The sequence below is a fragment of the Cupressus sempervirens genome, chromosome 3 (genome assembly GCF_028749045.1).
Source record: "Cupressus sempervirens isolate cs-2001-9-10 chromosome 3, ASM2874904v1, whole genome shotgun sequence".
Classification (NCBI taxonomy): domain Eukaryota; kingdom Viridiplantae; phylum Streptophyta; class Pinopsida; order Cupressales; family Cupressaceae; genus Cupressus; species Cupressus sempervirens.
Genome location: NC_143120.1, coordinates 465,303,106 through 465,317,282, shown reverse-complemented (window position 1 = coordinate 465,317,282; position 14,177 = coordinate 465,303,106). Strand labels below are relative to the sequence as shown.

Genomic DNA, 14,177 nt, shown 5'->3' with positions numbered 1-14,177 from the left:
GGAAACACTAACTAACAGTCCTAAAGGTGTTTTCTCACGTGAAATTTAGCAAAACAATAGGTGAGAAAAGGGCACAAATGACATGTTTGGACTATACTTGAAGAGATTCTGATGATTTTGGCAATTTTTGAACATAGTACTAACAACATTTGTAAGTTTTAGTTAGACATGGACATTGTTTTCATGTTTTGGACATCCTGTTGGTTTGTAAGTAGACAATTGTTTTTTACACAAGGGATGCAAACAATAGTCATCAACAATCTGATCGAGGACACAACTCAGAGGGATGGGGAGTCTTGATATTTTTTTGTTTGGACAATTCGTAGACTTGAAAAAGACACTCTTTTATCCCTATAACAAAAAATGGTAGATGCAACAAAATCTTTGTCTCACAACTTATGTGCATGTGTTCACCTCAGACAACCTTATCACCCCGCTAGAGGGCACCCATGTTTTTGGTGTATTCTAAGGACTCAATAACATATACACTCAATGAAAACCCCTGCGGAAGGGGTCAGGGGCATATACAACCTTCCAATATCCAAGTACATGCCTATGATGAGGATCTACAGGAGAGATTCTTCCCCCTCCTTGCACAGAGATTATGGCCCCTTTCAGAGGTGAATCGTGTAGCAACTGACCACAAAATTTTTAATAGGCTTATGTTCATATTAATCCTCGATGGCTTTGTGAATGAAGTTAAGGTCAGTAACCCACACTGAAATCTAAAAGTGCACACACTTGACTAGCAAGACTGGGGGCGGCACTGTCTAGTGCAACAAACAAAGCCTCTTCTTGATATGCAATATCATAACCAAGAAGAAGAAATTAACATGGCTTTGGAGTCTTTCGCTCTATAGAGCTTCTTTATTAGAGTGAGTTGGAATCACCGACGGTAGGTATATGCTCACTTGGGTCATTCCTAGAGGTTGGATCGCTTCGACAAACCCTCTAAAGGTTGACTCAGATTGTAGCTCGGATTTAAGAGTCAAAGTTTCTAATTTTCCCAAAGGCAAAAGAGCATATCCTCCACCTCGTCACCTTACCCAAACACACAAAACATGTTCATAACCGAGTTAGCTTATCAATCCCAATGTGTCTTTTTCCAAGATTTTGATTTTTCTAAAAGGAAAACATCATTTCTTCATAAAAAGCTTTTATTGGGAGAACCACTACCTTTCTTGCCTCCCTTGGGTACCATCTTCCAAAGGCGTCTAGGTTTTTGATTTACTCTTGGGCGTCATTTCCAAGTAGCGAAGAGCATACTCACATATTCCTTTATCTAGAGCCCTATGAAGTTCATAAGCCCTATTGAACTACGTGTGTAAGAAAGCATTAAAACATACACATTGTTTGAGTAGGTTTGAATTCATTCTCTAACAATCGAATCTTTGACAAAACATCCTGCAATCAAATTGTTAGTACTATTTATATGTTTATGCCAAGGTGTCTTTGAAAATTGATTTGTAAACCACTGTTAAGCTGCTTCAAAAAATAAAAAAATAAAAATAGATGACTCAAAAACAAGTGTTAGATCAAAGACATTATGAAAAATAGAGTTAAAAAATGCAAATTTTCCTTTACTGGTGTCAAGTCTCGTGTGAGACTCTACAGGGTTTTGCGTGAGGATTCACTATGTGTCACATGAGAAATTGCTTTCTTTGTGTGAGCATATGATTTTTTGTGTGAGAAAGTACACAAGAGAATGTGAAGATTTAGTAACTTCGTGTGAGGATTCGTGAAATTGTACGAATAGAATGTTAGAATGTCAAAAAATGAATAAAAAATGAGGCCAAAAATTTGATTTTTTTTGCCCCATAGTGGGTGCCAAAAATGTGAGTGCTAATTATGGGCCTCTAAATCCACACACACTTCAACATGATCATTACATGTTAGGAACATCCTAAAATGAACATGGGATTGTCTATTCAGTATGTCTTCACAAGGCGATCTGTTGCTTCTAACTAGACGAGGTTTTACTATTCACTCCTAGGATTAAGAGATCAGTAACCAGACCAAACTAGTACAAAGGATTTGGAAGAATGCGAATGTAATCTAATCTATGTCTTTTGATATTTTTCGATGCAAAAATATTAGATTAATCAAAATGAATTTGAAATTAATTTAAGAACAATGGAAAGTAATTGAAACTAAATGAATGCATTTTAGTCCAAATGATGACCATATGAGAGTAAGGGAAATTCAAATGCAAGGCACTTGAGTAATCAAATTAGCATCAATTCGATACTCTTCATGTGCATCCTTCAAAATGAGAGATTGAAGGTTTCTTTTATAGAACCTTGGAGACGATCAATGGTCAAGATCAAATTGCATGGACGATCCTGATTGAAGGTGAGATTGGGTCCTCCATTTTTAATGGGGTTGAATAAGGTGAAATAGGAGATAACATTGATCCATTCAAATATGTGCTCATAATTATTTTCTGATTAATTAAATAATTAGTTTCAACAATTAGGAGGAGTATATTTCAATTAATCAATATTATTAATTCCTTTTTCACGTGAGATGAAATAAGAAAGGATATTGACCCATTAAAACAAGTCACCATAATAGAATATCCTAATTAAATTATAATTAGTTTCAACACTTATGATATATATATATATATATATATATATATATATATATATATATATATATATATATATATATATATATATATATATATATATATATATATATATATATATATATATATATATATATATATATATATAATTAAATCAATATATTTTAATTCCTTCTTTATGTGTATTAGCTAAAGTGGTAGATTTAATTTAATTAAAGTACTTAGGGCTTATAATTAAATAATAAATTAAGAGATTAATTTAGCTAATTCAAGCCGAATACTATCTAGGTTTAGTTTGATTGATTTGCCTTAGTTAAGTTTGAATGTTTTTGATGGAATTCTAGGTGCTTTGATTTCTTAATATGGTTTCTCTACAAGCATTTTCTAACCCCCTTTTTCATTTCTTTTATATTGCTTGATAATGAATCGGGTGGTATAATGGAGTGGAGGTTAAGGTTTTTTAATGCTTTTTTCAGCTTTATGGTTCTTTGGATACATGACTTTCATACTGTAGTATTATCAAATTATAGCAAGGCTTAGTGCTGACAGAGACTGGAGTATAGTCATGGTCAGTCATTCTGGTTCTCTGGTCTTTTGAAGACTCTTTATGTCTACAATCTAAGGTAGAACATAGTCTTTGCTTTTTAGAGAATGATTCATTTGTATATGATAATTGAGGACCTTTAGTCACTGATAAGAAAGAGACTTGAATGGATTTGGGCTGATCTTGATCGTGATCCTAATGTCTAATCAGTTAGAGGCTTAATCAAATTTTGTTCATTCCTGTAGTTAGTTTTAAAATTATGTAGTATAAGATGTTCATATATATAATAGTTTACTTGATGCATTTATTTAGATGTGGTTCTTTTAGTTATTTATTTTCAAATGGTCTTATCTTGCCATGATAGTTTAGATTATTCTCTTCGGTTCCTTCATGACAATTTGAGACAATTTATGGGAGGATTATTTGGGCTTTTTTCTTGTTCCTTCTAGATGATTTTAATGCGATATAGGTGTGATTTAGAACTATATTATCTTTTATCATTTGTTGATTTTATCTTAGGATGTTCTAACTATGCTAATATGTCAAGATGTATAGAGTTTTATAGTTTGAGACAAGTTTATGTAGTTCATTTATGGACTTGGAACTGGTTTCTCAAATTGACAATTGGCTGCATATCTTTGTATTCTAGCTTATACATAAAGGGGAATGCCCCTATATTTCTATAAATACGTTCTAACTGGGGTATGCCCCTTTTATTCTGTAATAACATAGGACGTATGTCCCAGGCAAGACTGGAGGTTTTCTTCTCCGTTCTTTCCTACCAGTGCCTGTTTGAATGGGGGGATGCTATGTACCTATTCTTTTGATTTAATAAAATTTAATCAAGGCCTTGACCATTTACCAATTAAATTTTTTTTTTTTTTTTTTTAGCTAATTCAAATTAATATTTAGGAATTAAATAAAGTAAGTGATTAATACAAATTAATGATTTTCTACATTTGACATTTAGGTCAAGTAGAGATGATCAAAATCAGAAATGCCTAGTACAATAGGACTTAAGTAAGATTGATAAACCGAGATTGGTTTAGAATACCAATGTGTCAATTTAGGGGCATTATAGTAAGCACTTGGCTACTCTAAATAATGGATCCATATTATCTTCAGTTGTATCCCCTCTCCCAAGATGTCTATCCTCATAAATAGTATCCCAAAAGGCTTCTTTGACATTTCTAGAGGTCTTAGGCAAGGTGATCCGATCTCCCCCTTTTTATTTGTAAATATGACATAAGCTTTTGGGAGACTAACTAAAGCTGCACAAGATCTAGGAAACATCTAAGGTATTAAGGTATTAGATGGTATCTCACAAATCACCCATCACCAGTTTGCCAATGATACCATTACGCTAGCAAAAAAAAATCTATCTAATTATATAATAACATTTCTTTCAAATGTATAAAAAATAACATCAATTCTATTCAAAGATTTAAAAAACTCCAACACAAACTTTGACTAGTGAATCAATGTTTACATATTAATCACACGTGACAAATATTTTATATTTAAAAATTAATGTTAATTAGTTAAATCATTAAAGTATTTTTTTATAGAGATTAAAACTTTTACAAGTTAATAATTATCAAAATTGTCACATCCAAAGTTGCTTATCAACTGTTCCCTTGCACCTACTATGGCACAAGTGCTAGTAATCATTTTTTTGAATTATGTTTATTTAGTAGTTATTATCCATTGAATGTGATTAGAAATATCTTGAATTAATTTAACAAGTCACACACACACACACACACACACACACACACACACCACCACCACCACCACCACCACCACCACCACCACCACCGGTTTGCCGATGATACCATTACGCTAGCAATTTTTTTATATCTAATTATATAATAACATTTCTTTCAAATGTATAAAAAATAACATCAATTCTATTCAAAGATTTAAAAAACTCCAACACAAACTTTGACTAGTGAATCAACGTATTTACATATTGATCACACATGACAACTATTTTATATTTAAAAATTAATGTTAATTAGTTAAATCATAAAAGTATTTTTATAGAGATTAAAACTTTTAACAAGTTAATAATTATCAAAATTGTCACATCCAAAGTTGCCTATCAACTGTTCCCTTGCACCTACTATGGCACAAGTGCTAGTAATAATTTTTTTGAATTATGTTTATTCAGTAGTTATTATCCATTGAATGTGATTAGAAATAACTTGAATTAATTTAACAAGTCTTATATATATATATATATATCACTAGTTTGCCGATGATACCATTACGCTAGCAAATTTTTTTTAATCTAATTATATAATAACATTTCTTTCAAATGTATAAAAAATAACATCAATTCTATTCAAAGATTTAAAAAACTCCAACATAAACTTTGACTAGTGAATCAACGTATTTACATATTGATCACACATGACAAATATTTTATATTTAAAAATTAATGTTAATTAGTTAAATCATTAAAATACTTTTATAGAGATTAAAACTTTTAATAAGTTAATAATTATCAAAATTGTCACATCTAAAGTTGCCTATCCACTGTTCCCTTGCACCTACTATGACACAAGTACTAGTAATAATTTTTTTGAATTATGTTTATTTAGTAATTATTATCTATTGAATGTGATTAGAAATAACTTGTATTAATTTAACAAGTCTTATATATATATATATATATATATATATATATATATATATCCCCCTTGATCCCTTAGACAAGAAGATGCAAATAAATATCCATTTAAATATGATTAGAAATAACTTGAATTAATTTAACAAGTATATATATAAAAGCATTGTCCTCTCTTGGTCCTTTATACAAGAAGATGCAAATAAATGTAATGATTTAGGGGGTAAATAAAATTTGTATGGGTCCTAAGATTGGTGGTGCACAAGGCGTTCGGAAGATTCACATGAATTACCAACAAACTTTAAACGGGGGATGACATCTGGTAAAAGCATAAAGCTGCGCTAAGGTTATGGCCCTACAATCGGTTTTGACTTCTGCTGCCATAAGATTCTGGTCACGTGCAGTAGCCCTCTAACAGCTCCGCCGTAATTGGAAATTGTGGGACCTCGGTCACATGCCACTCAACTTGCCCGGTTAATAGAAAGGCGCACGAATTCAAACAAGGATATTTTAGTTTTCCCAGTCCTACTTCACACTTGACTGCCGTGTCCCAAGGGAGGTTGAATGTGAGAAGCTACGCGGCTGCTCCTGCTCATTCTGCTGCACTGGTAATGATAAGCCCAATTACATTAAAACATCTTATCATTCAATTGCAAAGTATTTGTTGGTCCTCCAAATGTTGTTAGGGTTTTTGTTAAACCGAAAATCATGCATGGAAGACTAGGGTTTTACATATTTATGTTTTTCTTGACTCGCATTGATAATGTCAATGGACTGCGGACTGTTTGTTCCCGTGCATCGCCGAAATTTGAATTTGAAAATAAACTTGTGCCTCCGTTGTCCGAGTCGTCTTATGTCGTTTCATAGGCTGTGTTTCTAGGGTTTGAGCTTAAACTTGAAGTTGTACTGCGTTCTTACATGTGCTCCACATCGCTATTACAGGTTTTTTGTGAATTACTTTTCTGTTATCTTAAGCGTACTGTTTGTTTTTAAAAAAAATGCTGCGTGATTTCCTGTTGATTATTGGCTTTTATTCCTTGATGCTTGCAGCCCAAGGTTTATGCTTCTGGGTTGGGTAATTCTGTAGTGATAAGGGGAGGGAGTTGAGTTTTTCTTAGATGTCTTTAATAATCTTAGTGTAAGTTTATTAGAATTTTATAATTTGTTCACTGAAAGTTATGATGATATTGTTGCCGCATTTCCTAGGCTGTAAATGCCATGACTGGCACAGCTCTTTTTTCCAGAGGAATCAGATAATCTACACGTGATAAAAAGATTTTTTTTTTTTTTTCGCTGCGTATTTTTAATTTTCTTTTTCTGAATTCTGGCTATCTTTTTTTTTGAGTTACTTCTTACATTGACCTTCTTTCTTATGTTACATACTTCCAAAGTTTTATTTTATTTTTTCGATTTTAGCATTTACCACCACGGGTCCCAAAATAATTTATATAGACTTTATAATTTCTATGCCACCATATTTGATTATGCCCAGTCTCATCTATTGCAAAATTTTAGGAAACCTTTGTCAATCTAAGGAATGTGATTCTAGTGATAATAGTTGAAACTACAAACTTTTTTTAAGAGGCGTAAACGCTTTTACCTGGAGCTATGAACCAGTGAGGCCACAAACAGGGGACCTCATCCCTGTTAGATTTGAACCTTGATGGCAAGGATAACAACTCAACAACTTAACCATCACAACATGCCACTATTGGCAACTGAAACTACAAACTGATAATGTTTTAGAATGATATAAAAAAATGAGAATGGATCGAAAGGTGTATATTAAGCACTGAAGCCATTATTGATTGTGAAGGCAAATTTTTAATGGGATGGATATATGAAAACTGGGACACAAAATCAGCCATCAAGCAGTTCTTGGCTTTCTTGATCAAGTTTCCCCCACAAAATAACAAAAGAGGGCAATTGCATTTGAAAACCGGCTGACCAGACCAATACAAATGTAACAGGTATTATGAATTCCTCCTAATGCAGGGTTTTGCTTTGAAGAATGGACCTTTAATCCTTCAGGGATGAACATTCCCCCCTTTTTCTCCAGATGGGTTCTTTTATCCTTAGACACCTCTTTAGAGTGATGTACAAGTGGCAAATTTTGTATTACAACATGTCAAATTTTATTCTTTGAAATGTTGCACAAGGCCAATGTCAAGAGCCAAAATTTCAACTTTAAACTTTTAATTTGATATTTATATTTTAAATTTATTCTATTTTTTCATTTGTTTATGTTAGTAATTAGTTAATAACCATAGTTGGCATAATTGTCGAATACTTGGCGATTTTCTACTAATTGCCGAGTTTTTCTTGGTGGTGAGTTTTTGGCATTTTTTCTCGCAGTAAAAAAATCGCCCTTTTTTTTCAAAAAACTCACTGTTTAGTCGCTGAGTATTTGGAAAAAGCTCGACGAGTTTTGCAAAATGACTCAGCTGCTGCAGGTTAAAGCCAAAAGCATTTTTTTTTTGATAGGAACTATTACTATTTTGCTTGCCACCATCAACATTTTTTGAGAATGCGGGTTTGGACTCACTATTAATTTATGTATATCTAAACCCTGCTTGTTTCTTTTGGGTTATCTTTAATTAACTAATTAAATGTATCTTCTCATTGAAATTTGCAAAAATAATTATTTTTAATTAAAATTAGTGGTTTTTTTAGGTTCCTGAGTTTTAAAAAAAAATTGGCCTATTTTTTCCTGAATAAACTTTTAGGGGCTTGGTGAGTTGTTGCCGAGTGAGAGTTTTCCAATTATGGTAATAACTATATTAGTATAAAGTGAGCGTTGACAAACACTTTTTTGGGGACTAATGTCAGCATCAAGGAAGAGGGGATATGATAGTATTGAAGGCTAGGAACTATAATTTTATTTGTTGATGGGCTACATATTACTCTTCAAAATTTCATAGAAATCATATCTGAGATTGAAATTTAAATTTAGAAATACAATGCTCATCCATTATGTGCATACAATGTTTTAAGCATTTATTTTTTAATTTGAAATTTTAAAATTCAGAAAATACATATCATATCACTCTTAAATCTTGTTATAAATCATATCATTTGTACTATAAGTTTTTAAAATATGAACTTGGAAATTCAAATGCTCATCAATTATATGCATGCAATTTTTTTCGCAGTCTAATTGTTTTTGATTGGTAACATTATATTTTATTAAAAAAATAGAGTTTACATCACAAAATCTAGACTTCCAAAATTTACAATTTGCATCGAAGGTTTGCATCAAAAAATATAACACATCTACCTACCCCACAAAGAATCTAAGATACTGACCATCGCGCATCAAAGGCATCACTTCTCCGCCTTCACCATTCAGCCTGCTCAGCATCAACTCATCAAATTCACAATCCCAGCATACCAGGATAGCAAGTACGCCATCTCTGTCCTCCCTCTGCTCAGACTTTCTCTAGATCCCAACCGCCTTAATACTCCTCATAGGCATCAATCCGTCCTCACCTTGTTGCCGCATCACAACCTCCTCTTTTGCTCCCTAACTCCTTGAGCAACACTGCTTTGCATTATTTTTCTAGTACTCGGGCTGCCCCAGCCCTTGAAATCAACTTCCTCAAATCTGAGATCAGTGGGCTGTGGAAATGCTAGGGCCTGTTTTGACAGCGATTTGGCTACATCATTGCCTTCACGGCATATATGGGAGACTTAAAATTTTGGAACCCATTCAAATCATCTTTTATGGCATTGATGATCAGCTTTAGGTGCCAAGCAATAATGTTGGCCTGCTCTATTGCATCTATTATCAAAAGTGAGTCTCCTTCCAATTTTCCAAATGAATGTTGTTACCCAACCTTCTTGCTCCATGTAGAGCCTCTAGAGCAGCCTGGCTTTCAGCCATATTATTGGTGTAATTTTCCAACTTTATTGCTCCCAATGCTAAGATGCACCCCTCTGAATCCCGATAAACAAATCCAGCCTCTGCCTTACCCATGGACTTGGCTGCAGCACTATCAAAATTAATTTTTACCCAGCCCGTCTCTGGTTTAATCCATTCGACTTTAAATCTGTTCAGCTTTCTTCGACCCCTAGCAATCTGTTTACCAATTCTATACTTCAGATCTGGCCAAGCTCGTTGCCAATTTGGGTGAAGGAAATATGAGCGGGAATGGCATGTACCGAGGCATTCAAAAGTTTCCTCAATAGCATTATTGATTCTTTGAAGAGTCCCGCTCATTGATTCTTCCGTCCCTCTAAATATGCGTCTATTGTGCTCCTTCCATAAATCCCACACTATAATGGAAGGGCTAAGCTGCCATAAACCAGAAAACACTGATTTTGGGACTTTGTGAGGCCAGCAAAAAAAAGATCTTTGAGAGTGTTTGGTAATTGCCCGTGCCACCCAAGTTTTCCCTAGACCATAGCCCAAGCCTCCGAGGCTATTCTGCAATTTGGTAACAGATGATGCTCATCTTCACAATGCTCCTTGCATAAACAACATCTAGAAGGGCCGTGTGCTCCAAAATTTTGCCTCCTATCATCCGTGAGGATACACCTTTTGGTTGCCAACGAAGCGAAAGCACCCGCCTTTGGGAGGCAAAACTTTCCCCAAAACAGATCTGTTGGCCACGGCTCCTCTCTTATTTCCTCCGTCAAAAGCTGATACCCAGTTTGAACAGAATAGGAACCAGTTCTTGCAGCACACCAAACTAATTTTATCTTTCTCACTGGACCTAAGAGGAGTCCTTGCCTTAAGTAATTTAAGGAACCTTGCCTTGATCTGCTCTCCTACTTGGATGTTGTTCAAACTTTTCCATCTCCACTACATTCCTGTAGGGGTCTCCTCTGTCAAATAGTCTGCCACTTTTGTCCCCCATTCCTCTTCCAAAATAGCTCGGATCTTATCCATCTCAGGTTCCAAGTGCAGCCCTGAATGACCATGCCAGGAATCCACCCAAAAATTAGCCTGCTCTCCATTCCCAATCTGCCAGGTAAGATGATCTGCGATCAAGGGTCTGCAATCAATTAAAAAATTCCATATCGTAGAGCCCCTTGGTGGATTCCTTACAGTAAAAATCCTGTTATCTTACTGGGAGTCCAAGTTTAACCCTTAGAGTTTGCACCCAAAGCAGCTCCAGGATCGAGTACATCATCCACAGCAGTTTCACACCAAGAGCTTGATTCATTAAGTTCCAACTCCTCAGGCGTGCCCACCCAAATGCTCTGGGTTGACAAATCTTATCACATGCTAAAAGAGGCCTGTTCTCCTCCTCATTGGCGCCATTCCAATTTTTTTTTCTCATCCTACTCTCAATTACATTCAGCACCTTATTTGGAATCTTTAGACAGCTCAAGGAGAAAATGGGGATAGCAGAGATCACTGATTTTAACAACATAATTCTGCCTGCTGAAGTGAGCCATTTGTTCTTCCAGCCATGCAACTTCTTAATGCAACTGCTTATTAAATCTTTCCACAATTTAGCCTTTGAGGCCCCTTTAAACAATGGAATTCCCAGATACTGCTTATTAAATCTTTCCACAAATTAGCCTTTGAGGCCCCTTTAAACAATGGAATTCCCAGATATTTGCTCCTGAGTTTCCCAATCTGCGTGCCCAAAATCTGACTGATATCTTGCTGCAACCTTGCTGTTGTGTTAAAAAAGTATATATCAGACTTGCGCCAATTGATTGTTTGACCTGAGATGCTGCTGTAATCATCCAGAAGGGTCCTCATAACTCTAGTCTCTCTCACCGTAGAAGCCCCTGACAGAAACGTATCATCAGCAAATTGCAAATGAGTAAGAGGATCCTACCCATCAGCAATCTTGATGCCTTCCCCTTGTTTTCAGATCTGGCCTTTGCAATTAATCTTCCCAGAACTTCCGCCATTATAATGAATAGGAAGGGGGACAATGGATCTCCTTGACATAATCCCCTAGAAGCCTCAAAAAAACCTTGAGGACTACCATTGACTAAGATTGAAAATCTGCACGTAGATATATAGTTGTTAATTCACTTAACGCACTCCCAGCTGAAACCAAACTTATCTAGAACCCAAAGAACTAACTTTTCATTAACTGCATCATAAGCCTTCCTGATACTCAGTTTAAACCTTCCTTTTAGAGAGTCTGCTAGACTTAACTGAGTGTGTAGCCTCGTGAGCCAAAATCACTCCTTCATAAATAGATCTGTTAGGAGAGAACCCACTCGGTTCCTTTGAAATGATCAAGGGCAGTGCTTGCTTTAATCTGTTTGCAATAACTGTTGCAATGACCTTGTAAATAGTATTACATAAGGAAATAGGCCTAAAATCATCAAAAGAAGTTCTATCTTCCTTCTTTGGAATCAATGAAGGTATTATTAAGATCCTTTAATACAAAACTCCCAGCTCTGAATTCCCCTACCACCCCCCAAATATCCTTACCCAATTTATTCCAGAAAGATTTGTAGAAGATTGCTGAAAAACCATCTGGCCCAGGGGCCTTCTCACCTGCCATACTGAAGACTGCTTTTCTCACCTCCTCCAAAGAGACTGGCGCATAAAGAAAAGCATTTAATTCCTACAAGATGACATTGCGGATGATCCATTCAATGGAAGCAAAGGAAGTGGAGCCCAAAGATGGTGCTGAAAGTACTTGACAGCACACTTATTTATGTCTTCAATTGAAGATAGCTGCTTCCCATCATCTTTTATGGAAAAAATTCTATTGTAGGCTCTTTTGATCTGGACTGAGTTATGAAAATATTTAGTATTTCTATCGCCTGCTGCCAGCCATGTGTCCCTAGACTTTTGGCACCAATAAACCTCCTCCCTTGCCAAGAATTCTGAATACTGTTTGTTTAGTTCTTTCTCCTCCCAGAATTCCTCCTCCTCCATGCCAGAGTCTAATAATTTTTAAGTGCAGCTCAGTCAAACACTTCTCAATTTTGAACTTTTCCTCAAATATATTATGAAAAATCTCCCTATTCCAGATTTTTAGTTGATCCTTAATAACTGCAATTTCTTAAAGAATATGAAAGCTTTGTTTCCATCAGCAACAGGAGCCTGTGTCCACCATGTCTTGATTAGGTCATGTAAGCCATCGTACCTTAAACACATTGACTCAAATTTGAATGGGGCCCTTTCCGGGGTTGAATCCTCATGTACTTTCAGATAAATTGGATAATGATCTGATCCTGTAATGGGGAGGATGTCTGCATAGCATGCCCAATCCGAGGCAGCCCAATCCCCAGCAATTAGGAATCTATCCAGCTTCTACGCAATGTTTGAAAAGCCGCACCTCCGGTTAGTCCAAGTGAACTGTCCATTACGAAGCTCCATCTCTACTAAACCATTATTAGTGCAAAAATTTGCAAAATCTGCTTGAGCCTGGCTGAGCCAACCTTTTTTCTCTTCTGGTCTAAGAATTGCATTGAAGTTCCACCGAACAGGACCAATTTGTGCTCCCTTCCTGAAACAATCTGTGAGAGAGACCTCCAAACTTCCCTCTTATTGTCTGAACCAATGTGTTGGTAAACATTGACTAAATTTAATTTGGTCAGCAACTGCTTAGAGAAAATATTCATCCACATCCAAGAAGAATCCTTACCATTGACTGAAACCTCCAAAGTTGCAGCATTCCAAAGCACACCAAGACCACCTAAAGCCCCCACAGCTTCCGAGAACTCGCAGTTCCATCTTGAAAACTTCCTTCTAAAACTCTCCAAATCACTTGCCTTCAACTTAGTTTCTTGTAATAACACTAAGTCAGGTCTCACCTGATCAAGACACTGCTTGGTCATTTGAACTTTGTCAGGGGCATTGCAGCTGCTGACATTCCATGAAAGGACCTTCATTTCCCCTTGGAAAGGGCATATCCCTTTCCCGATCTCAACAATTTACCTTGATTAGAAGCACTCCCAGCCAAGGCCAGCTTGTCCTGATTAGATTTAGGACCCCTCTTCTTCTTCTCCCCTTTGTTGGGTTTGCCGATATTAGATTGTGTCTGAGAGACCATCCTTTTGTTGAGAATGTCGAGTATCTCCGAGAGCCCTAAATTATCCTCAAATCCGGTTCCCTGAACAATCCATCCTCTGAGTCTGAATCCATGTTACCACTACTATCTTTAACACCTTCAAAGACTGCCTCCAAATTTCGAATGAGAGATATTTGGATATCCTTGAAGATATTCTCTTGCTGATGGTCCCTAGCAGCCTGTGCATGCCCATAGAAACGTATGGGTTTCTCAGCCCCGGTATACCTGATTCGTTCTACTATCTGATCTGCACCAGTCGTCAACATTTCCCCATCATTAAACTCACCCATCTTTTGGACTGTATCAGGCTCCAGACCCTGTAGTGCCTTCTGCTCTTGGTTCACTTCCTGAGCAATAAGTTGAGCTTGCTCATAATCCCAATGCCGTCTGAGATATACGGAGTATATAGATGGT

The 14,177-nt window shown here is 35.9% G+C and overlaps 3 protein-coding genes across 4 annotated transcripts in view; 1 reads left to right on the top strand and 2 right to left on the bottom strand.

The window, feature by feature from the left end:
- Positions 1-6,304: 6,304 nt before the first annotated feature.
- Positions 6,305-14,177, top strand: part of LOC149567136 (uncharacterized) — a 51,752-nt gene continuing 43,879 nt past the window's right edge. For both annotated transcript variants that reach the window (XM_089820341.1, XM_089820340.1), the window contains exon 1: positions 6,305-6,374. The gene's annotated coding sequence lies outside the window, so the exon portion shown is untranslated. The remainder of the gene's footprint in view (positions 6,375-14,177) is intronic.
- LOC149567138 (uncharacterized) lies at positions 10,571-12,625 on the bottom strand. The gene is made up of 5 exons (XM_089816608.1): positions 12,511-12,625; positions 12,173-12,280; positions 11,269-11,511; positions 10,839-11,128; positions 10,571-10,732 (listed from the first exon to the last, which is right to left on the bottom strand). The coding sequence occupies exons 1-5, from the start codon at positions 12,623-12,625 to the stop codon at positions 10,571-10,573; spliced, it is 918 nt and encodes a 305-aa protein (XP_089672734.1).
- LOC149567137 (uncharacterized) lies at positions 12,725-13,584 on the bottom strand. The gene is made up of 2 exons (XM_089816607.1): positions 13,132-13,584; positions 12,725-13,003 (listed from the first exon to the last, which is right to left on the bottom strand). The coding sequence occupies exons 1-2, from the start codon at positions 13,582-13,584 to the stop codon at positions 12,725-12,727; spliced, it is 732 nt and encodes a 243-aa protein (XP_089672733.1).